The 24,956-nt window shown below is 45.9% G+C and overlaps 1 protein-coding gene and 1 pseudogene across 1 annotated transcript; both read left to right on the forward strand.

Annotated features, from left to right (window-relative positions):
- Positions 1-9,953: 9,953 nt before the first annotated feature.
- Positions 9,954-10,706, forward strand: LOC101334015 (ufm1-specific protease 1-like; annotated as a pseudogene).
- Positions 10,707-17,670: 6,964 nt separating this feature from the next.
- Positions 17,671-23,601, forward strand: RTL6 (retrotransposon Gag like 6). The gene is made up of 2 exons (XM_019944509.3): positions 17,671-18,014; positions 18,232-23,601. Exon 2 carries the CDS (start codon positions 18,546-18,548, stop codon positions 19,263-19,265), a length of 720 nt encoding a protein of 239 aa, XP_019800068.1. The 5' UTR covers positions 17,671-18,014; positions 18,232-18,545; the 3' UTR covers positions 19,266-23,601.
- Positions 23,602-24,956: the final 1,355 nt, after the last annotated feature.

Raw genomic sequence — 24,956 nt, forward strand, 5'->3', positions numbered from 1 at the left:
GGGCTTCAGTAGTTGTGGCACGCAGGCTCAGTAGTTGTGGCTCGCGGGCTCTAGAGCGCAGGTTCAGTAGCTGTGGTGCACAGGTTTAGTTGCCCCGGCATGTGGGATCTTCCCGGACCAGGGCTCGAACCCATGTCCCCTGCGTTGGCAGGCGGATTCTTAACCCCTGCGCCACCAGGGAAGTCCAAATCTTGATTCTTTAATCTAGGTTCATATAAAACAGATAAAAGCAAAAGCATTGAGTAGAGGACCACAAAGGAACACATAGAGATGGTGCAAAAACATGGCGATCGATTGTGGATTTAACTTACATTTTCTTGACTGCTAGGGTGAAATAAAATTCATGTTTTATGGCAAGACAAGAGCAATTTAAACATAAAACATTTTTCTCCGCTCTTTGGCCTCCTCTCTCCCCACGCTGCGCATTGTGTATCTGCATTAGGCATCGACCAAACCCCCCGTCAGCAGAAATACATGCTCAGTCATGGAAAGCAACATCCTCCCGGAATCAACAAGGCAGCTCCTTAAAAGACAACATTCCTGGGCTTCCCTGGTGGTGAAGGGAATACATAAATAAATTTATATAAAAACAATAACATTCCTTCTTGATCTCGATCTTGCAAGGGGCCATGAGGATGCTTAGATCCGGATCGTGTCAACTGTCAATAATACGTCGTTTAAGTTACCACAGAGCACTGAGTAGAGTCCCCTGTGCTATGCAGTGGGTTCTCATTAGTTATCTATTTTATACACAGTAGTGTGTGTATATATGTCCATCCCAAATGGGAAGCAAATCCAAAAAAGAGGGGATATATATGTAGACGTGTAGCGGATTCACTTTGCTGTACGGCAGAAACTAACACAACATTGTAAAGCAATTATACTCCAATAAAAATTAATAACAAAAACAAAACTCAGATTGCCACGTCACAGGACAAACAAACATATACAAGTTATGCTGTTTCCAACCTTAATTACTTCTTAAAAGTTTTATCATGAAATACATTCTGAAAAGACTGTACAACATGTTTGTGGTAAAATTTCGTAATAACAATATATATGTGCTTGGAATCATCATCAAGATTCATAAGAAATAACAACACTTCATTTAACGTTCAGCCTTCTGTCTCACAAAACTTACCTGTGTCTTAACTTCTAAGGGGCAGAACAGTTCTCAGCGCTTTCTGGAGGCTGCTCCTGGGTTATGATCCTCAATTTGGCTCAAATAAACATTTCTATTTCTTTCTTAGATCAACTGATTAATTTTTCGTCGACACTAGTGAGGCTGAACATTTCTTTATCTGTTTGCTGGCCTTTGGGTTTCCCCGTCTAAGAACCGACTCTTCACTATCTTTCCTCATTTTCCTGTCGAATGACTTTTTCTTCTTATTGGTTGGTGGGCATTCTCCATACATTCTGTCTGCTAATCCTTCCTGGTTATAACTTACGCCATTATCTTTTCTCATCTTCACTCTGGCTGGCCTTCATTTTATGTTGTGTGTGCATGCGTGCGTGCGTGTGTGTGTGTGTATGTGCAGGAGTGCAAAGAAGTTCACCATATCGATGAACTGAATTTATCGATCCCCTCCATGTAGCTTGAGTTTTAGTGTCTCGTTTAGGGGATGCTTCCTAACCCTATGGTAAAAATGATGTACTTCCACACTTTCTTCTAAAGGTTTCAGAATTTTGCTACTCACTCTTAGATCTTTAATCTATGTATAATTGATTTTTTTTTTTTTTTTTTTTTTTTTTTTTGTGGTACGCGGGCCTCTCACTGTTGTGTCCTCTCCCGTTGCGGAGCACAGGCTCCGGACGCGCAGGCTCAGCGGCCACGGCTCACGGGCCCAGCCGCTCCGCGGCATGTGGGATCTTCCCAGACCGGGGCACGAACCCGTGTCCCCTGCATCGGCAGGCGGACTCTCAACCACTGCGCCACCAGGGAAGCCTGTACAATTGATTTTTGCATAGTGTATAGAAATAAATATGCCACAGCCTTCAATACAGCAGGGAAAAGCAAAAAGAATTAATGAACTTAAAAAAAAGAATTAATGAACTTGAAGTATACCTGAAAAAATTATCCAGAACACAGTGCAGTGGGACAAAGTGACAGAAATATGAAGTAGACTGAGAAACATAGATAATGTACAGAGATTGCAGACTGAGAAGGAATAATAGCCTGGTCGCTGTGTTCCAGAAGAGCAGTGAGTGTGTGGGGCTGAGCAACGCTTGGGATGCTTATTGACAAATTTCCAGAACTAACATGAGAGATCAATCCTTGAAATCAGGAAACCCAATCACTTCCAAACAGAAGAGATAAGAGAAATTCACACTCAAAGTGGGAAAACTGGAGGGAGGGGGAGAGAGAGGGAGGCAGCAGGGGAGAATGAGAAGAACGGCTGGTTCTCACTAGCACAAAGCATGGTCTGAAGACAGCGGCAAATACCTTCAACATGCAGGAAGAAATGAACCACCTCTCCAGCAAAAATGCCTTTTAAGAATGAAGATAAAATAAAGACGTCTTCAAACATTCGAAAAACCGCAAGGGTTTGCCCCCATGGGTCTTCGTTAGAGAGAATTCAAGCAGAAGAAAGTGCTTTTTAGTGGAAGGTCAGATGAATAAGAAACAAGGATGAGCAAACACAGAGGTGAATATTCGGGCAAAATTGATTATGTAGAAAAGCAACGTTTCACGGGGTTGTAAATTTTGTATGAGTTTACATTATCCGTTAATAATAGAGATCAGAAAAGGAGTGATCACAGTTAAAATGGTTTAGGTTCTTGTGTTGTTTAAGATAAAGAGTACAGCTTGCGATGAATCTCAGAATTCCTTATTAAAATTACTAGAGTAATGACTGAAGGAAGAAAAATAGGAATATAACTTCCAAATGAATAAAGGGAGAAAATGGAAAGAGGAAAAAGAACTTAATCCAAAAGAAATCAAGGAAGGATCGAAAAAGACAGAATTGGTGGGACAATTTGAAAGCACCTAATGTGTTGGCAGAAATGAATCCAAATCGAACTATAATTACGATAGATACAAATAAAGTAAACTTGTAAACTCTACAGTTGAAAGACAAAGATTGTCGTATTGGATTTTTAAAAAATCTAGCTACGTGCTATTAACAATAGATACACCTAAGACATAAGGGCATTAAAAAATGGAACGCCACTCACTAAGAGAAAGCTTATAGGTGTATCGATACAAGACCAATTGATTTTAATGTAAAACATTTTACTGGAGATTAAAAGTGCCACTTATAATGATAAACAGTTCAATTAACTAGGAATATATAACAATTAAAATGTATGTACTTAATAATAGACCAACAAAACATATAAAACAACAATTGACAAAATTATAAAGAGATAAATTCACCAATGTTAGGAACTTTTAAGATACCTCTCTCAGCAATTGTTAGATTAAGCAGATGAAAATTTAGGAAAAGTAGAGAATAGTTAAATAATAAAATCACTAAACCTTATATAAAGTTTCATATATATATATAACTATATATATGACTGTAGACATATCTATAACTGTATAGACAACTGTAGAATACAAATTCTTTTCAAGCACACTTGGGCATTTATGAAAATGGACCATGAACTGGATCATTCTCTGATCACAATGCCTTTAAGTTTGAATAAATAATCTCTAGATAATTAGAAAAGATCTCGGTTTGGAAATAAAAAATATACTTCCACATAATTCATGGCTCAAAGATTAAACTATAATGAAACTTATAAAATAATTGAATGAAGACAAAATACTAAATATCAAAACTTGAGGGATGCAGTGAAAATAGTATTTAGAGGGAAATTTATAGCCTCAAATGCTTATCTTATGCGGAGGGACAAACAGGATTGTCTAGCAAATGGCTCTGGACATTCGTGTGATCTACTACAGGTATTTCTGTGAGCAGGGGCTCTCCTTCTTCCAGCAGCACAAATCCAACACCTCACTTGATCCCCAAGGCTAGCAGCTAGCATTCCAAGACAATCCCCTGCACAGATAGTGTTTACTCTGGGCTTCTTGCTGCCTAAGCCCCAAGAGTGCATTCTCTGCAGCCATACCGGTTTTCCATGTCTGACTACAAAAAGATGGAGAAGCGGGCAGGGATCATGCCTCCCATAAAATGTAATCCATGGCATGTCCAGCAGCCCAGCTCAGGGCTGAGAGAGCCCCTGTGAGGCTACCAGAGTACCAGGCACTGTGAGTCTTTTTTACCGCCTTGGACTTGAGAGATTCCTCAAAAAATCCTGTCCTTTAATCCCACACAGATGGAATTGTGGTATTTGCCTTCTCCCTCTTTGCCATAACTCCACAAGAAGAAAGATGAAAACTGATGAGAACAAATTAAATGAGAGAATGTAAAGGAAAGGGAAATTGATCAGGATTTCCACCCTCCAAAGGACGCTTAACGCCATGCAGCAACCACCCTCTGCTCACCCAGACCGTGATTCTCTGACTGTCCTAGAAAACGGTTCTGCACTTGCTTCTCTTCCTCAAATCTTCATCTCCTCCTCTTCACCTCTTCATCCCTCTCAGCTAATGACCTTCCTTCTTGTTAGGGGCTGAATTGTGTGTCCCCCCCCCAAATGTGTGTGTTGAAATACTAACCCCTAGGACCTCAGAATGTGACTGCATTTGGAGACAGTGTCTTCAAATAGGTGTTAAGGTTAAATGAGGTCATATGGATGGGCCCTCATCCAATATGAATGGTGCCCTTATGAGAAGAGGAGATTGGGACACAGACATGCTGAGTGAAACCATCTATAGAAGCTGAGGCCTTGGAAGGAAGCAACCCTGCCGACACCTGCATCTCACACTTGCAGTCTCCAGCACAATGAATTTCTGTTGTTTGACCATCCGATCATGTGGTACCTTATTCTGGTCACCTGAGCAAGCTCACACACTCCTTCTTTCACCAGGAAAATAGAAGCAACAAGAGGAGATATGCCATTAGCTCCTGCCACCTCCCCTGCCCACATCCCACACCTCTGCTTCTCTCCTGTGACTGTGGAAGACTTCCCGTGCTCCTGGTGGACCAGCTCCTCCCCCACTGTCTCTAGATCCTTCTCCTACTGAGGTCCCTCCCCCACTCCACATCCTCATTCTGGCCATTCTACCATCTTTCTCTTGCTTCATCAATGTTTCCTTAGTCACATCAGCGTACAAACATCATGTTATTTTCCCATCTTATAAAGTGGTTCTTGCGCCCGCTGTCTCTCCCTCCCCCGGCTACTGCCCACTCTCCCCTTCCCTTGCACAATAAAACTCATGGCAAGAGGTGTGTCCATACTCACTGTCTCTTAGCCAATCTCCCTCCTCCAATTTTCTCTCTGCCCAGGTTCCCTTCTCTTTTTTTAAAACTTTGTGTTGAGAAATATAATACACATACAAAGCACACAAAACACAAGTGTGTGCTTTATTAAATAACTATGAAAGGAAACGTCCGTGTGATTACTACTCGGGTTGAGAACCCCTCTGTTGCCTGTAATCTAGAAGACTAGGCACGTTATCTCTTCCTCGTGATGGACCCTCTCCCTGCCTTGGGGTATTATTATCCTGAAGTTTGTAGTAGTAATTGTCTCATTTTTCTTAGCACACTTATCACCTAGTATGTACCCATGAGAAATAAAGTTAAGTCTTTCCTGGTTTTGAACTTTGTGTAAAGAGATTATATGATACACGTTCTTTGTGTCTTCTTTCACTCATTACGATGTTTGGAAGACTCATCCTTGTAGGAGTAGCTCATTGATTTTCATCGCTCTGCAGGAGCAGTTCTCAAAGTGGGTCCCCAGAGCAGCTGCATCAGTGTCACCAGAAGCCTTGTTAGAAATGTAAATTCTTGGGTCCATCCCAGACCTATTGAATGAATCAGAAACTCTGGGGGTGGGGTCAACCCTCCCAGGAGATTCCGATGTACGCTAAAATTTGAGAATCATTACTAAACATTATTCCAGTTTATTTTCCAGCCTACAGTTGATGAGCTTTTGCGTTATTTCCAGTTCTTTTGCTGTTATGAACATCACCGCTACGGACAGTCTTACACAGGGTTCCCACAGCACTTGTGCATGAGATTTGGGGGCAGGACTTTTGCTCCGTCCATTTTCGCCTTTCCTGATACATGCCAAGATGTTTTCTGAAGGGATTAGTATCAGCCTGGATCTAAGCAGAAAACAAAAGACACACTCAATCCAGGTAAATGAGGAGAGTTTGATAACAGAGATGATTTATAACAGTGTCCTGAGAAAAAGCCGTGTTTTCATTAAACTAAAAAACCAGTGGAGCACGGATGTACTTGGGATTGGTTGCAGCGAACATGTTATTCTTAGTTTCACCCAAATAATCTGTGATATTTTATCCATCAACAATGAGAAGTATTTTCATACATGCCATTTGAGAAATTAGGCTACAAAAATTTTTGTGACAAAATTAGTATTGGATACAAAAACAGACCTCAGGCTCCTGGTGTTTCCTTTCTGGGTTTTCTGCGGCCATTAATCAGACCCTTGAAATGTTGACACCTTAGAAGACCTACTTTGTACATCAACCTAGTGCCTTAGAATGGGATTGAACTTTCTGTAAACGAGTCTTCTAATTATTTTGTTACACTGTGTTCAGAATCTGCTGGAGATCTTTAATCAAAGTATTCATTAAATGGGTGTCAAGAATTTTGAGCTCTGAAACTTTAGCGAATTGTAATTTTTAGAAACAATCCTTGCCAACGGGGAAACATTGAAATTCATCTCTACAAAAGCAAGGGAGGAGCTGAAGGAATTAAATGCTGAGCATTCCAATGTGTTCAAGTTCTGATTTTCACATTCCATAATTGTTTTTGGAATATCTCAACATGTGGGAAGAATCTTTTGGTGAGATTCCTAGTTTTAATTGGATAAATTTATATTCTGTACGGGAATGGGAGGAAATCAAGAAGGCCTACAATTTTGCAGTCTTTAAATTTGATGAAACACTCAAAAGAATAATAAACAAAATTTGAGGGAACGTTTTGGCTTATGAAAATATTTGTCATAGAACGGTAGCCTATTCTGTCAAAACTGAGTTAAAATGACAACTTATGGAGCTATTTGAGCTGGAATATTTATACATTCAATTAAAAAATAGAATTGAGGGACTTCCCTGCTGGCACAGTGGTTAAGAATCCGCCTGCCAATGCAGGGGACACGGGTTTGAGCCCTGGTCTGGGAAGATCCCACGTGCCGCGGAGCAACTAAGCCCGTGCGCCACGGCTACTGAGCCTGAGCTCTAGAGCCCGTGAGCCAAAACTACTGAAGGCTGTGCGCCTAGAGCCCATGCTCCACAGCAAGGGAAGCCACCGCAATGAGAAGCCCGCGCACCGCTACGAAGAGTAGCCCCCGCTCGCCGCAACTAGAGAAAGCCCGCACACGGCAACGAAGACCCAACACAGCCAAAAATAAATAAATAAACAAGTAAACAAACAAACAAATAAATTTATTTACAAAATAGAATTGAGAATATCTTCCATTTACTAAAGTTTTTCTGAGTTTACCTGGTACCTTAGTACCCATAGGAAGAGGACTTTCTCAATTAAAATCTAGTCTACAAAGAAGAGTTGGTGGAAAATATCAACAGATTTAAATTTATCATCACAGAATGCAACTCTGAGTAAGACTGCAAGCGATGTTATGACAAAACAAAGAATAATAAGACCATATTGAAAAAAAGAGCATTCTTCACAAAAGTATCAGTGTCACGGCCATAGAACAAGATGATAAACTAATTCGTTGGGCCATAAACAAAGTTTCAGAAAACGCATTAGTTTAATTATCTTATCAACTTGTTCAGCTCTCAAAAGCATGCCAGTTTGAACGATGACCATACCCATGAGAAGACTTTGACATGGTGGCCACCTCTCCTCCTCCCTGAAGCCTATTCTTGGCTTCCACGGTTTCCTTCTTCCCTTCTGGCCACTCTTCAGCAGGTCCCCCTCATTTCCTAGACCTCTAAACCATGGACTGCACAGCTCTCAACCCTTTGCTACTTTTCGTTTACGCTCTCTTCCTGGTCTGAACCACCATCTGTCTATAAATAACTTTCCAAGGGACCCTTCCCCAGAACTCCAAGATCACATCCAGAGCCAGCTGGATATTCCACTCGAAGGTATGGAAAACGTCCCCCCAGCTCCACGCTCAGTGATGTCCTCCCTAGCAAAGCCCCCTTCACGTGCATGTGTAATAAACAATACAGAGAGAACTGTGTACCCTTTACTCCATTCCCCGCAATGGTAACGTCTTACACACTCACGGTGCACCATCACAACCAGCATGTTGACCTTGATAGAGTCAAGAAACAGAAGATCCTCCTGTTGCCCTTTTATAGCCACACCCACTTCCCTTCCACCTCAGTGCCTCCTGGCGTTTTCATTTCTCTGGGATGAGTGTCTGCAGTGCAGTCGCTGGGTTCTGTGGCTGTTGCACTCTCAGTTTTGAAAAGAACTTGTCGCACGGTTCTCCGGAGTGGGTGGGCAGATTTGCATTCCCATCAGCAACGTATCCGGGTTATCTGCATCCTCACTGACATTTGGTGTTGTTACTATTTTTTATGTTAGCCATTCTCATATGTGTGTAATGGTATCTCTTTATGGTTTTAATTTTCATTTCCCTAATGGCTAATGATGGTAAACATTTTTTCATGTGTTTATTTGCCATCTGTATAGCCTCTTGGGTGAAATGTCTCTTCATCACGTATTTGGCCCATTTTCTAATTGGGTTGTTTGTTGTTTTACTGTTGAGGTTTTTTTTTTTGCGGTACGCGGGCCTCTCACTGCTGTGGCCTCTCCCGTTGCGGAGCACAGGCTCCGGACGCGCAGGCTCAGCGGCCATGGCTCACGGGCCCAGCCGCTCCGCGGCATGTGGGATCTTCCCGGACCGGGGCACGAACCCGTGTCCTCTGCATCGGCAGGCGGACTCTCAACCACTGCGCCACCAGGGAAACCCAACTGTTGAGTTTTGAGAGTTCTTTATGTTTTGGATACCCGTCTTTTGTAGGCCATTTTCTCCCAATCTCTGGTTTGTATTTTCATACTCTTAACAGAGTTCTTCACCGAGCAAAAGTTTTAAATTGCAATGGAGCCCAATTTATCAATTTTTCCTTTTATGGATCATGCTTTTGGTGTCAAATCTAAGATTTCTTTGCCTAGCCCTGCACTGCAAAGATTTTATCTATTTAAAGTTTTATATTTTACATTTAAGTCTGTGATCCATTTTGAGATAATTTTTGCATAAGATGTGAGACAGATTAAGTTTTGTTTTTTTTTTTTTTTTTTTTTAAACCTATGAATGTTCAATTACTCCAACACCGTTTGTTGAAAAAGCTATCTTTCCTCCCTTGGGTTGCTTTTGCATCTTTGTCAAAAATCAGTTGGACATATTTGTATGGGTCTATTTCTGGGTTCTCTATTCTGTTCCATTGATCTATATGTCTATCCCTCCACCAATATAATACAGTCTTAATTACTGTAGCTATATTACAAGTCTTGAATCGGGCAGACTGATATATCTCACTTCATTATTCTTTTTCGAAATTGTTTTAGCTGTTTCCTTTAGCTAGTTCCTTTGCCTTTCCATATATATTTTAGAATAATCTTCTGTATATCTACAAAAAATCTTGGCTCATCGCCGCGGGGCGCGCCTGCGGTCGGGGGAGAGCGACCCCAGGGCCCGTTCGCCTGCCCGCAGTTCGCCCAAGACTCGGGGCCGAGAGGAAGCGCTAGAGTCCAGAGTTCTCCCTGGAGTTCGCCCCGCGCCGCCTGCAGGACGCATCTGCCTGGCCCGGCGACCGCCGCTCCCGCCCACCGCCCTGGAGCCGCTGAAGGACGTCCACCTGGGCCTGGCCCCGCCCGGCCGCGGCCGCGCTCGCCTGGCCCTCCTCTCGGGCCATTACATTTACTACCATTACGGCTGCGACGGCGTGGACGACCGGGGCCGGGGCTGCGGCTACCGCACTCTGCAAACGCTGTGCTCGTGGCCGGAGGGCCGGCCGGCGGGCGTACCCGAACCGGCTACAGTGCAGGCGGCCCCGGAGGACATGGGCGACAAGCCCCCCGGGCTCCGGGGCTCTTGGGGATGGATCGGCTGTGTAGAGGCCAGCCTCTGCCTTGACCACTTTGGGGGTCCCCAAGGGCGCCCATGTCACGTGCCGCGTGGAGCAGCGCTTCACGGGGAACTGGAGAGGCTCTATTCCCACTTGGCAGGGGCCGGGGGGGCCTGTAATGGTTGGAGGGGATGCGGATGCCCAGTCAGAGGCGTTGCTTGGCCCAGGCATGGAAGCCTACCTCCTGGTATTGGACCCTCACTGCTGGGGTGATCCGAAAAACCCCCGTGAACTACAGGCTGCCGGGTGGGTGGGCTGGCGAGAGGTAAGCTCAGCTTTTGACTCCAACTCCTTCTACAACCTGTGCTTGACCAGCTGTGACTCGGAAAGGCAGCTGCCCACCCTGGACTGAGGCTAAGGACCCAGAACTGAGCCGGCTCTAGCGCTGTACCCGCTGAGCTACCCCATCTCAAAGGCAGAGGCTGCCTGATGTCAGACCCCCAGGAAGTCCCAGCAGAGCCTGGGATCTTTGGTGTCAATAAAGTGGTAAGGCCCAGCACACCCCCCCGCCCCCCAAAAATAAATCTTGCGTGGGCTTTGATAGACACTGCATGAAACCTGCGTATCATTTTGGGGAGAACTGACTCTTTATTGTGTTGATTCTTCCAAACTATTTCACAGTGCATCTCTTTCTCTATTTAAATCTTTTAAAATTTAATTTAATTTAATAAAATTTAATTTTTAATTTAATTTAATAAAATTTAATTTGATCAGTGCTTTATTGTTTTCTGCATACAAATCCTGTACAAATTTTGTTAGATATACATCTATGTATTTTTGAGTGATTGTATATGGTATTGTATTTTAAATTTCGCTGACCTTGTGTCCATTGTTAGCATATACAAGTAAAATTGATTCCTGTATATTCACCTGCATCTTGTGACCCTGCTGAATTCACTTATTGTTCTAGGAAGTTGTTATTGTTGTTTTTGGTAAATGCTTTGGGGTTTTCTATGTAGACAGTTGGGCCAACTGCAAGTAAGGACAGTTTTATTTCTTCCTTTCCAATCTGAATGTCTTTTATTTCCTTTTTTTCCTTTCCTCATTGCTCTGGCTAGAACTCCCAGCACTATGTTGAATAAAAATAGTGAGAGGGAACGTCCTGGCCTTGTTCCCATTCTTGGGGGAAAAGCACACTTAGTCTTGACCATTAAGTATGAAGTTAGCTATTGGGTTTTTGTAGAAACTCCCTGTCAAGTCGAGGAAGTTCCCCTCTGTGCTCATTTTTCTGTGACTTTTGATCATGAATGGCAGCTGGCTTTTTTTTAAAAGATCTAACTCACATACTATAAAATTCCCTTTTAAAAAGTATACAATTTAGTGGGTTTTAGTATATTCACAATGTTGTACAACCATCAACACTAACTCTGGAATATTTTCATCACCCCAGAAAGAAACCCTGTCCCCTTCAGCAGTCACTCTCCCTTTCCTCCTTCTCCCCAGAGCCTGGAAACCAGGACCCTGCTTTCTGTCTCTATGGGTTTGCCTACAGAGGACATTTCATAGAAATAAAATCATACAATATGTAGCCCTTGTGTCTCACTTCTTCCACTTAGCATAGTGCCTCCAAGGTTCATCCACGTGGTAGCACACACCAGTACAGTCAGCCCTCTGTGTTCGTGGGTTCTGCATTTGTGGATTCAACCAACCGTGGATCAAAAATATTTGAAAACTTTCCAGAAAGTTCCAAAAAACAAAACTTGAATTATCTGTGCATGGCGACTATTTAGATAGTGTTTACACTGTATTTATCACTATTTGTATAACATTTACATTGTATGAGGTGTTATAAGGATCTAGAGATGATTTAAATTATATAGGAGGATGTGTATAGTTTATATGCAAATACCATGCCATTTTATATAAGGGACTTGAGCACCCACAGATTTTGGAATCCATGGGGGGTCCTGTAACCAGTCCCCCGTGGCACTGAGGGACAAGAGTGTTCCACTCCTTTTTATGGCTGATTAATATTCCATTGTACTGTGATACCACATTTTGTTGATCCATTCATCAATTGGTGAACGTGCAGGTTGGTTCCTTTTTTTTCTATTATGGGTAATGCTTCTGTGAACATTCATGTACAAATGTTCATGTAGACACGTGTTTTCAATTATCTTGGGCACATGCCTAGGAGTGGAATTGCTGGGTTATATAGAAACTCTATGTTTAGCTCTTTGAGAAACTGTTCAACGGTTTTACTGTAGCTGCACCATTTTACATTCCCACCGGCTATGTATAAGAGTCCCAGTTTTTCTGCATCTTCACCAACATTTGTTATTGTCTGTCTTTTAGATTATAGCAATACTGGGGAATGTGAAGTGATATCTCATTATGGTTGTGATTAGCATTCTCCTAAAGGCTAATGATGTTTAGTATATTTTCATGTGCTTATGTGCCCTTTGTATATCTTCTTGAGAGAAACGTCTATTCAAATACTTTGCCCATTTAAAAAACTTGGGTTATTTGTCTTATTATTGAGCTGTAAGAATTCTTTATATATTTTGGGTATTAGACCCTTGTCAGACATATGATTTGCAAATATTTTCTCCCATTCTGTGGGTTATCTTTTCACTTTTTTGCCAGTGTCCTTTGAAATAAAAAGTTTTAAATTTTGGTGAAATTCAATTTACCTATTTTTTTCTTTTGTCACTTGTACTTTGGTGCCATATCAAAGAACCTGTTGTCCAATCTAAGCTCACAAAGAAAATCCCTAGGTTTTCCTCTAAGAGTTTTATAGTTTTAGCTCTTACATTTAGGTCTTTGATCCATTTGAGCTAATTTTTGTATAGGGTGTGAGGTAGGAGGTCTAACTTCATTCTTTGCTATGGATAGCCAGTCTCAGAAAAGACTATTCTTTGGTCACTAAATTGTTTTGGCACCCTCCTTCAAATAAATTGACTAAATGTTAGGATTTATTTCTAGTCTTTCAATTCTATTCCATTCTTCTATGCCAGATCATACATTCTTGATTACCGTAGATTTGTAGATAAATATTGATATTGAAGGCTCTGTTGTCAAGTGCATATATGGTCATAATTGTTGTCTTGATGAATAGATCCTTTTATCACTACAAAATATCCTTCTTTTTCTCTAGTAACAATTTTTGTCTTGAAGTCTGTTCTGTCTGATATTAGTGTAACCATTCCAGTGCTCTTTTTAGCTTGAGTGGTATATCATTTTTCATTCTTTTGTTCAACTTACTTGTGTCTTTGAATCTAAAGTGTGCCTCCTGTGGATAGCATCAAATTGGGTCATTTTAAAAATCCATTTTGCCAATCTCGACCTTTCAAGTGGAATGTTTAATCCATTTACATTTAATGTATTATTGATAATGTAGGATTTACATCTGCCATTTTGTTATTTGTTTTCTATATGTCCTATTTTCTTTGTTCCTCTATTCCTCCATTACTGCCTTCTTTCATATAAAATAGATATTTGTTACTGTACTATTTTAATTCCCTTGTCATTTCTTTCACATATTTTTTGAATTATATTCTTAAGGTTGCCCTGAGGATTACAGTTAACATCCTAACTTATAAAAATCTAGTTTGGATTAATACCAACTTAATTTCAACCATTTAGAAAACTTTACTTCTAAATAGCTCCATCTCCTCCTTACTCGTTTTGTGCTATTATTGTCAGGCAAATTACATTTTTTAAAATAAATTTATTTATTTATTTTATTTATTTTTGGCTGTGTTGGGTCTTCATTGCTGCGTGTGGGCTTTCTCTAGTTGCAGCAAGTGGGGGCTACTCTTCAGTGCAGTGCATGGGCTTCTCATTACGCTGGCTTCTCTTGTTGTGAAGCACAGGCTCTAGGCACGTGAGCTTCAGTAGTTGTAGCACGTGGGCTCAGCAGTTGTGGTGCACGGGCTTAGTTGCTCCGCGGCATGTGGTATCTTCCCGGACCGGGGCTCAAACCGTGTCCCCTGCATTGGCAGGTGGATTCTTAACCACTGTGCCACCAGGGAAGTCCCTACATTTTGAATATATTGTATGCTCATTAGTATAGATTTGTAATTTTTGCTTTACACAGTTGTCTTTTCAATAATACAGGAGAAAATAGAGTTACAAACAAAAATACACTTATACTGTCTTTTTAATTTACCTATGTTTGTACCTTTATTGGGGCTCTTTATCTTTGATATGAATTCCAGTTACTGCCTAATGTCCTTTCATTTTAGTCTGAAGGACCTCTCTTTATTATTTTTTGTAGGGCCAGTCTGCTAGTGATGAATTCTCTCCAGTTTTATTTACCTGGAAATGTCTTAATTTTCCCTACATTTTTGTAAGAGAGTTCTGCTGGGTAAAGAATTCTTCATTGATAGTCCTTTTCTTTCAGCACTTTAATTCTATCTTCCCATTGCCTTCTGGCTCCCATGGTTTCTGACGAGGAACAAACTGTTAATTTTATTGATGACACCTTATATAGATCACTTTCTTCTCTCTTGCTGCTTTTGGAATTTTCTCTTTGTCTTTGACTTTCAAGAGTGTGGTGATGATGTGTCTAGGTGTTTGAGTGTATCCTACTCAGAGTTTGTTGAGCTTCTTGGATGTGCAGATTAATGTATGTCATCAAATTTGGGGAAATTTTTTGATTTCTCTGATACCATCCCTGGCAGGGGGTGGGGTGAGGAACGTCATTTTAGCTTGGCAAGTGTGGAAGTCTCGGCTCCTTACTTAGCCTTTGCTGGCACGAATAGTGATGGGGCCACTGATTTTTCTGCAGCATTTGGCTGGAGTAGAGTGGTTACTGTCTAAGTATTCCATCTTCATAGGCTATCTCTTTCCTCATTCTTTGGCTTGAGAGGGCAGGCTTCTTGGAGGAGCTTTTTTTTTCTGTATGCCTCTTCCAGATTGCCAGCTTCTTTGGCTGCAAATCTGAGCTATGTGATACAAAAGAATACCGCAATCTAGCCAGTCTGCCTTTTTTCTTCCACCTTTTCTTTTTTCAGTTGTTTTCAGTTGTGCTTTGCTGAAAGAATAGGGAAGCATGAAACTACTCCATCTTCCCAGAAATGGAAATTGACTATATTTGTTTTTAGAAGGTACTTTTTCATAGCCACCTTATCTTGTTACATTTCTGCTTCCCCCACCCCCATTGTCTGTTCTTTTCACAAACGTTATTCCTTCATTAGTCTCATTGAGCATCCTAAGTATGCTTACTTAAAGTCTTTTTTTCCAGACTGTTCTATTATTTAATTTTACCTGGAGTTAATTCATATTATGATTATTGATTTTGGTGGCCATTATTCTTAGCATTAGATCTCTCCATGGGCTTCAGAGTTTTGATTTTTAGGCTCAATTTTGGGTAAAAGGGTATCTTTCACTTTCTTTCCCTCTTTGTGTACTCAACCCCCCTCCATCTTGAGGCCCCTTCTCCCCCTGGTCTAGCAGTTTGGGGTCACTCCAGTGATGCCTGGTCTGCAGTACAGAAACGTGTTTTATATTGGTGGTTCACAATTCCTGGCCCTCTGGGGTCTACTTGTCAGCCATGGGGCATGAGATTAATGATATTGGATGGTCTCCCTTGTCCTAGGGCCACACCTTCACAGAAGGTGTTGCCCCATAAAATGGTTGAAGAGATTTTTCAGACTCCTCTTTGACATGGGGGTGAACACTCTCTCCCCTCATTTCAAATAGGAATCCTGACTCTGTTTCCAGCCTTGTGTCCTCATTATGCCTTGGGATCCAGAGTCCAGCAAGCCCATGGCTTTGTCCATACTTAGCAGTTTGTGTTTCTGGACCACAGTGGAGTTTATATTGCTTTTGAGCCCAGCCAGATCCTCTCAACACTTTATTGTATAGTTTATTGTTGTGTGTTTGCGGCAGAGAGCAACACCTCACACCCTGAATCATAGCATTATCTGGATCTGAAGCCAAATACTCTGTTTTTCTTATTTTAATATTTATTTTCATCTTTATTTAGCTCTATTTTATGCAATGCCACTTTGTATCCTGTTTGAGATAGGTGAAATACAAATAAATTATATATTTCTTCAAGTTTATGTTTCATCATTTCTCAAATCAAGGCGCACCTTATATTAAATGCATCTGAGAATTTAAGATGTATGGTGTCAACCACACCTGGAAATGCAGCAGACACTTCACTCATATGCACAGAAACCAGTAACCTGCGGAGGTGCGATCCGGGCGCTGAGGGCAGAAAAACCGGTGGGGTGACTCACAGGAATGGATTCCTCTGTGTGTTTGGAAAAAGTGGGAGGGGTAGAGGGGTATAGGACAACTTCTGCATTTGAAGTCACCGACCTCAGGCAAGATGAATGCAGCTCCTGCCTCCTCGTGAGGTGGGAGAACTCACAGAAGCAGTTTAAGGAGACATTGTCTCCTTTCTTTCCCCTCTTGCTTCATGTACTAGACATTTTCAGCTGGTCGCAAAAGGTGCACTTTTTCTCACACTGGGGTACACACAGTTGTGGCCACAGCTAGACTATCTCTTCCAAGTGCTGACACTCTCATGTTCCAACTCCCATTTCATAGAAGCAAAAACTGTAAAGGCATGAGTGAAGCCGACTCTGCCCAGGCCTGCCAGAGGGGTGCAAGTGGCTGCCGGTAGTTCAGCCTCCTTGAAGACGGTGTCCTCGAAACACTGGCAATGGTGGGCGTCTTTTCTCGCCATTCATGCTCCATCCTGGAACTGACCATTTAGAAGTAGCTCAGCAAGGTCAAGTGGGAAAGGCATCCAGTTCCTGAGTCAAATAGCTCATACACTTTGGCCCAGTAATTTCACTCCTGGGCAATTACCCTGGCAAAGCTGGCAGAGGAAGGGGCTAGGATTCATACACAAGGGAGGTTTATAAAACTTCCACATGTAAAATAAGATGGAGCTCTATCAAAAGGGGCATATTAAATAAACTGGGTACACGATTTCATTGGAACATAGGCAGTAATTGAAAACTATGCTTTTGAAATAGTTTTAATGGAAAATGCTCAAATTCAGTGTGCTATTAAGGTCGCAAAGCATAAGGTACCATAATTAATATTTGTTTATTTAATTATTTATGGCTGTGCCACGCAGCTTGTGGAATCTTAATTTCCCCGCCAGGGATCCAACCTGTGCCTCCTGCAGTGAAAGCATGGAGTCCTAACCACTGGACCACAAGGGAATTCCCAATAATTGATATTTTGTAATAGAATATACCATAGAAAAGTGACTGGATGGAAGTAGAGAAATATCACTATTTGTTCTCGCAGGTGGAGGGACTCTGAATATAAACTTTTTCAAAAAAGACTTCTCGGATATCAACATTTTCTACAGTGAATATACACTACATTGAACTTGTATTGAAGTTACAGTATGTAAAGCAAACTTCGTTAAAAAAAATTACAACCTATACAAAAAGAGCTTTACTAGCAGTCTTAGAAAGAATTTAAATAATTTAAATTTTAATAATTCTTAATTATTCATAATAATAAAATCAGTCACCACTGATTGGCTGCTGAGGACCGGCACAGCGCAGTTGCCCGGGAGGCGGGGCTGGGCGCGCCATTTCCGGGGCGGGGCCTCGGCCGCGCGCGAGCCGGTGGTCTCCATGGCAACCAGCGGGGCCCAAGCGAGGCGAGCCTGGAGCTGCCACCGCAGCCGCGCAGGCCCCGCCCGCACCCCGGCCGCTCAGCCACTAGCCCTCCGCCGCGACCCCGGGCCCGGTCCCAGCTCGGCTGGTGTTCCCGCCAGAGGCTGCCCGCGCCTGCCTCCTGCCGCCGCCGCCCGGGCCTGACCTGACCGGGAAGCAGTTCCGGCGGGCCGCCGCCGCCGCCGTGACTCATCTGCCTGCCCGCATTCCCCGATCGGGCCATCTTGGTCGCGGCCGGCGCGGCAGACGGAGCCGCGGAGGAAGCCGCGGAGACCCAGGTACGCGCCCGCCGCCCGCCCCAGGCCCCGGCGCCGCCGCGGGTGCATCGGCCCTTTGTTCTGCCCCAGGTGGGCGCCGGGCCCAGCGTAGGGAGGGGGCCTCGGCGGGGGCGCCCGCCTCGCCGCCCGCTCTTTGCTCCTCCCACGCCGCGTCCCTTACTTCTAACCCCCGTTTCCGCAGTCGAAACCGTTTTTAAACCATGTTTTCGTCCTTCAGGGCCCAGAACAAGTCCACCCTCCTGTGCAGCCCGCCATGGCCTTGTGAGGGCGGCGATCAAGGAGCCACATCCGGAGCTGGGGATCCCCGAGGGTCTGCACCCCTTGCCTGGTCTGGCTGTGCTCATCTCTCGGTCCGTCTGCCCTGCCTTCTTGTTTGGGCTTCTGAGCCACGCTGGGTCTTGAACCCTACCCTTTCCTTGATTTCTCTCTTGGTCTACCCAATTTTAGCATTACAGGTGCTCAGGTTCTGGGGTACCCAAACCCCCTTCTCCCGCTTCATCCGTCTCAGCCTTAGGCCGACCTCTGGCCGCCATGGTTCAACCCCAGACCGCAAAAGCTGAAACCCCAGCCTCTGCAGCGTCTACCAATGCCCAAATGGATGACGTCATCGACACCCTGACCTCCCTGCGCCTCACCAACTCCGCGCTGAGGCGGGAGGCCTCGACCCTGCGGGCAGAGAAGGCCAACCTCACCAACATGCTGGAGAGCGTGATGGCGGAGCTGACCTTGTTACGCACCCGGGCTCGGATTCCCGGGGCGCTGCAGATCACCCCACCCATCTCGGCCATTACCTCCAATGGGACCCGGCCGATGACGACGCCTCCCACCTCGCTGCCCGAGCCCTTTTCCGGAGACCCTGGCCAGCTGGCGGGGTTCTTGATGCAGATGGACAGATTCATGATCTTCCAGGCCTCGCGCTTCCCCGGAGAGGCCGAGCGAGTGGCGTTCCTCGTGTCCCGGCTGACCGGGGAGGCGGAGAAGTGGGCGATCCCCCACATGCAACCCGACAGCCCCTTGCGAAACAACTATCAGGGATTCCTGGCCGAGTTGCGGAGAACCTACAAGTCTCCGCTGCGGCACGCCCGGCGCGCCCAGATCAGAAAGACTTCGGCCTCGAATCGAGCCGTGCGGGAACGGCAGTCGCTCTGCCGCCAGCTGGCCGCCACGGGCACGGTGCCCTGCCCTGTGCACCCAGCCTCCAATGGGACCAGTCCAGCCCCGGCCCTGCCCACCAGAGCTCGGAACCTTTAGGAATCGGCCACCACCCTGGTCCGTCTGCCGCCACCCAGGTAGCATACCCCTTTTGCTGCGTAGAAAGAAGTGTCCGTACCACACAGCATCGCCCTTGTTTGAAGACATCCCTTCCCGCCTCTCTCGTTCCATAAGGACATCTGTCATTGCTCCTGGGCGCCCTGTGACCCACCTTGCTTCCTGGTATCGCGTGCTAGCTTGGAACCTCCGTTGCATGTTTCCCTTCTCTCGCTTGCAATTCCAGCTCTTCTAGTGACCACAGCTCTGCTGCTGGGTCACGCTGACCCCGCAACACACTTTGGACCACTGGGGCTGACCTTTCCCAGCCTGACCAGGTTCACAGACGCTTGTCTTCCACCCTCTGCGGCCCCACGGCAGCTCCCCACCTGGCTGCCCTGTTCTCAGTAGTGAGCTTGCTGATGACAGAAAGAAGCCCTTTTGGCCAGGCGGGTGGCTTGATGGGGGTACCTGGAGAGGAGAGCCTGGCATCCTGCGCATAGGTGATTGCCAGCCCCGCCAGGGCCCAGCGTAGCAGGCAGGGGCCTCGTCTCTGCTGTCAGCGGCCAAGGATCAGAGCTGGGAGTGGTTCCAGCGTTTCCGGGGGGCCGGCTCCACTCTGCACATGAGTATGCAGTCCTTGTGCCCCACTGCTGCCACTGGGAAAGACTGCTAATGCGGCCTTAGGGGGGGCCCCCGCAGGCTGCACCCCCATCAATGCCTGGCTTTGGCTGCCAGTGTTCTGGTAGCGCCAGGACTGGGGGGAGTCGGGAACTCGCCTGCCAGGCAGGTCGTTGTGACTTGGGATCACTGGGCGTTTCCATCAGGCTTCCACAGGCAGCACATACACGTCCGTCCCTGCCTGAGACCCCCGGCAGGCTGAGGGTGGGCTCTAGAGGCTCACTTTGCTGCCCTGGACCCCTGTGGGAATCAGCGGTGGTGTCCCCCCTGTGGGAATCAGCAGTCCCCCCTCCTCTTTGCCCACTGGCACTTGGTGGTGCGCTTGTCTAGCTTGAGACCTGTTCCCTTCTCCCTGCAGGGGACATGTGGCCTTCACCTCAGCCCCTTGAGCCACACATACGGTCTCTAGGTCTCCAAAGCCTCTGTGTAGCGTGTCCTCCCCAGGCCTGGGCTGTCCATCAGACGTCCAGCCTTTGTCCCAGAAAACATGGACTCAGGGCTGGAGACCCAACTCCTCTGGGATGCGTCACTGAACCCTTAAGGAGAGAGGGAGTCTGCCTCTGCAGCCCCGGCCAAGGCCTTGCTGGCGTTTGCAAAGGAAAAGAGCTGCGGACTGCCTCGGTCCTAATGCGGTGACGGTGCAGAGCTGGTGCCCGTGTTCTGATTCTGAGGGACGAACCTGTGCCTCTTAGTGGTGGGTGGCCTTCACGGGGGACGCCCAGAACCACTTTCTAAATGAGTCTTGGCCAAGCCCTTTGGACCGTGGTGCTCCCACCATATTTCAATGCCAAATGAACCGCATTTCCATGACCACCCGGGCGGTGGGAGATGGGCTGTCCTACCTTGGGTTCATCTGCCCCTGTTCTGCTGGTCCTGGCCCGACGGCCGGAGGACAGCCTCTGTGCACCCCTGCAGGCCTACGTCTTGGGACCCCCAGTGGTTGGCTCCTAGGGCCCATCCCCTCTTCCTAAGAGTTTCCATGATGCAGGGGAAAGTGGCTGCGCTCCTGAAGCAACCACCGCCTACAGGGTCAAGGGTGATCAGTGATTGCTGGGGTTCGTGGCCCACTGCTGCCCACTCATAAACTCCGTTAGCCCAGTTGCCCTGCTGAACCACTGCCTGAACCCGGGCTTCAGGCCCCCCTGGATTCCAGCCGAGGCTGTTCAGGCGGGACCATGGTGCTCATTAAGCCTGAAGCCGGGGAGGGCGCACAGTGGGCCACTCTTCTGGGGGGCGGGCCCTCCGGTGTGGGGTTGCGCAGATCACTTGCACTTCCTGCTCTGTTCCCTTCTGCCTACCTGCCAGGTGGAGGTGCCCACAGCTGAAGGGGTACAATGACACCCGGGGAAAAGGAGGCCTGCAGGGGTAACTGACACCTTGAAGGTTTCCACGTGGCCCAGCCCAGCCAGGGTAGGAGACCCAGCACGGGAGCAGGGCAGGAACTGCTCGCCAGCCCCTGGCTGTGCCCAAGTGGTGTTAGAAGTCCTGCTGTGTTTGCATTCGTGCTGCATTTCAGCTGCTGCACATAACCAGGCCAGAGCCGCTAGGCAAGGCTGGCCATGCTGCCTGCCTGCACCCGTGACCGGCCCTCTGCATATGGGTCGTCGTGCCCAGCCTGGGCTGCTGCTGCAGCTGCGTCTGGGTTGGTGATTTGCTTGGGTTTTTCCTGTTGCTGCGCACGGCACGGGCTGGGGACTCTGCTGTTGGACGCCTGCGACCTTGTTGATCGCTTCCTCGACCTTGGAAACCGGAGTAGATGCGAGGCTTGGGGTTGGACTTGGAAGAAGCCCCACGTTGGGAGCCCCTGGTGACTCTAGTGGAAGACACCCTAGTCCCCAGCTAGAGAGGATGAGACCCAGGCTTCATGCAGCCTAGAGCAAGGGCAAGTGACTGGGAGGACCGAGCTGGAGAAGGCAGCGGGGGACGGGAGCTGCTCTGTACATATTCGGGGTTTATAATTTCTCTGAATTTAAGAGAACAGGTGTTGATTTATTAAAGGGACAGGGAGTTAGTAGTGTTAAACAGTGCATGTGAGGGAAAGTTTTATGTTTTTCATGGTGTTGACATTATTTGGACTGTATTGTGTCTGTCTTCTGGTCTCCGTGGTACCCCATCTGGTAAGGAAGCTTCATTGCGTAACAGGGCATCGTTCGAGATCAGATTTAGGAGAAGGGATGACCTCTGGCCTACTGTATAGTGTGACCTTGGGATTGACTTAATGTCCTGAAGCATTTCGGTGACTTCTAGGAAAAAGCCAAGACCCATCTCGCTGGTCCCAGGTGAGTATATGAGGAGGTCATGACACGGAGCCCAGAAGCACCCCATGAAGACGCAGGTAAGATGCACGAGCTGCTGCTGTCAAGAGGGACAGAACTACCTGCTGGACCATGATCCTGGCAGTTCGGCCTTTAGGAGGAGGAACACATGTGGGGAAAGCTGGGCAGGTACTTAGGTTGCCTTAAGGGAGCAGCCCCGTGACTGTGAACGAGCACACACACAACGGGGCCAGCTACCAGGGGTGGAGTTTGGGTGGGAAGAGGGGAGAGATCTTAGCAGCCGTCCCTACCATCTTGTAACCAGAGCTGTAAGCCTGAGATCCCCTCTGCTCGGAAAGCCTTAGGTTAGGGGCTTAGAGATGAAGACACAGATGGGGCTCTGGAGAAGGCAACGCAGCACTGATTGTTGGGCCGGCAGCAAAAGCTTGCCTGTGTGGGGAGAGGGCTGGGGTTTAGGATAATTCCATCACCCACCACGTGTGGACAGAGCTGATGACGGGTGTGGTCTTGGGGTCCCAACGTCGGGTGTGGCCGTTGGCAGAGCACGGACGCAGTAAAGGTGGTGGGGTAACACCAGCTCCTCGCCGCGGCATCAGTAACTCCTTTGCATAACCAAGTAACAATGTCCTGGTTGTTTTCATTATCAAAGCCAACCTACACATCGTAGAAATTTTGGAAAATAAAGTAGTAGAAAGAAGTACGATTTTAACATTTTGGTGTTTCTCCTAGTCTCTCCCCGCCCCCCGCCCCCCATGGTTTCTCTGCTTTTTGTTTTAACATAGTTGTGATACTACCTACTGTAATGATACGATATCGTGTATTTTCATTTACGTCACGGGCATTTCCCCGTGTTATTTCTAATTTTATGTTGAAAGGCCGTGTGCTCCTCCGTCAAGCAGTGCCAATGGTTGATCACCAATGCTCTTACTAATTTTTCACCATTAGAAATTGATGAATATCTTTGTGCATAAAGTTTTCCCCAATGTCAAGTTATTTCCTTAGGGTAGATTCTCAGAGGTGGGGTTTATTGAGTTAAAGAATATGAAAACTTGTGAGGCCATGATTACACACTGACAGGTGGTCTCCAGAAATGTTTGTACCCATTTACACTGCCACCAGCAAAGATAAACGTGCTCATTTTACCATCTTGCCAGTACTGAGTATTCTCATCTGGCCAAATACTTGCTAATCTGATCATGAAAAAAATAGCATTGTATTTTAGTTTGCATTTTTTCGGTTTCTAGCGAAGTAGAACATCTCTTCGTGTCAAGCAGTTGTATTTCTTTTGTGTATTGTTGGTGTCCTCTGCTCTTATCTACTGGGGGTCTGATAAATTTGTATGAGCTCGTTATATATTAAATATATTAACCTGCTGTGTGTCATACTCGTTGCACACGTTTCCGCCTTTTTACTTTGTTGTGTGTTTTACTGAAGTTTTAACTTGATACGTAGCTGATCCGTTCCCTCACTTGGCCCTGTGCCCACCAGACTCTTAAGGCAGGCACACGTATACGGCTGTACCACTGCGCTGGCAGCAATGGCTGACGCATAGTAGGTACCCCACAAACGTTTGTGAGACTGGCGTGGATGGATGTGCTGGGCATCCATGGTGCGTCACACACACCACCCCCACCCCCAGAGTGCTTGTGAACCAAGAACAGTTCACAGACCTTTTGGTCCCAGAATCCCTTTGCACCATTAAAATCCTTTCGGACCCCGAAGAGCTTCTGCTAATGTAGGTTTTGCTTATCAATATTTGCCATGTTACAAATTAAAATGGAGAATGTTTCAAAATACTATTTTGAAAATAAAGTCATTACCTGACAACACGAATAGCATATTTTAAAGAAAACTATTTTCTAAAAAAATTCAGTGAGAAGAGTGGCATTCTTTCATCATTTTGCAAATTTCTTTAATGTCTGACTTAATATCAATAGAAGACAGCTGGGACCTCAGACCTGCCCCTGTACTTCATCTTTTGCAAGATCACACATCACGTAGCCTCTGAAAAATTCCACCGTACACTCAGGAGACAGCAAGAGTGGAAAACACACAGGATATTTCAGTAGTATTACGGAAACAGGAATGCCTTCCAGAACCGGAAAGGGTCCTGCCCACTTTGAGATCCCCTGGTCTGAGAAGAGACAAGAGTAGTCCTTGCTGCAAACACCTCCATCTGTCCTTTGTGGTTTCCTTCACTGCTTTAAACTGAAGGTCTTTGTTTCCCTCTAGCATTAATAAAGGCACTTCTGGAATTAGTTTGGCTTGTAGTGTGAGGTGAGGCTCCAGCTTGACTTTTCCCCAGTTTTTTCTTTATAAATTTATTTTATTTATTTTTGGCGCAGTGGGTCTTCGTTGCTGCACGTGGGCTTTCTCTAGTTGCGGTGAGCGGGGGCTACTCTTTGTTGCGGTGTGCGGGCTTCTCACTGCAGTGGCTTCTCTTGTGGAACACGGGCTCTGGGGCACGTGGGCTTCGGTAGTTGTGGCTCGTGGGCTCAGTAGTTGTGGCGCACGGGTTTAGTTGCTCCGCGGCATGTGGGATCTTCCCGGACCAGGGCTCGAACCCTTGTCCCCTGGATTGGCAGGCGGGTTCTTAACCACTGCGCCACCAGGGAAGCCTTCCCCAGTGTTTAAACCCGAGATCACCTACTGACTTCTTTCTCCCCCTCATCCATGTGTTTCCTCCAGCACATCTGAAAATCTTATCTTCTGTGGCGCCGACTTTCCCAATATCTAG

Source organism: Tursiops truncatus, chromosome 11 (genome assembly GCF_011762595.2).
Source record: "Tursiops truncatus isolate mTurTru1 chromosome 11, mTurTru1.mat.Y, whole genome shotgun sequence".
Lineage (NCBI taxonomy): Eukaryota > Metazoa > Chordata > Mammalia > Artiodactyla > Delphinidae > Tursiops > Tursiops truncatus.

What these genes read in the sequence shown, in the direction of transcription:
- RTL6 (XM_019944509.3), top strand. Translation starts at nt 18,546, where the DNA reads ATGGTTCAACCCCAGACCGCAAAAGCTGAAACCCCAGCCTCTGCAGCG.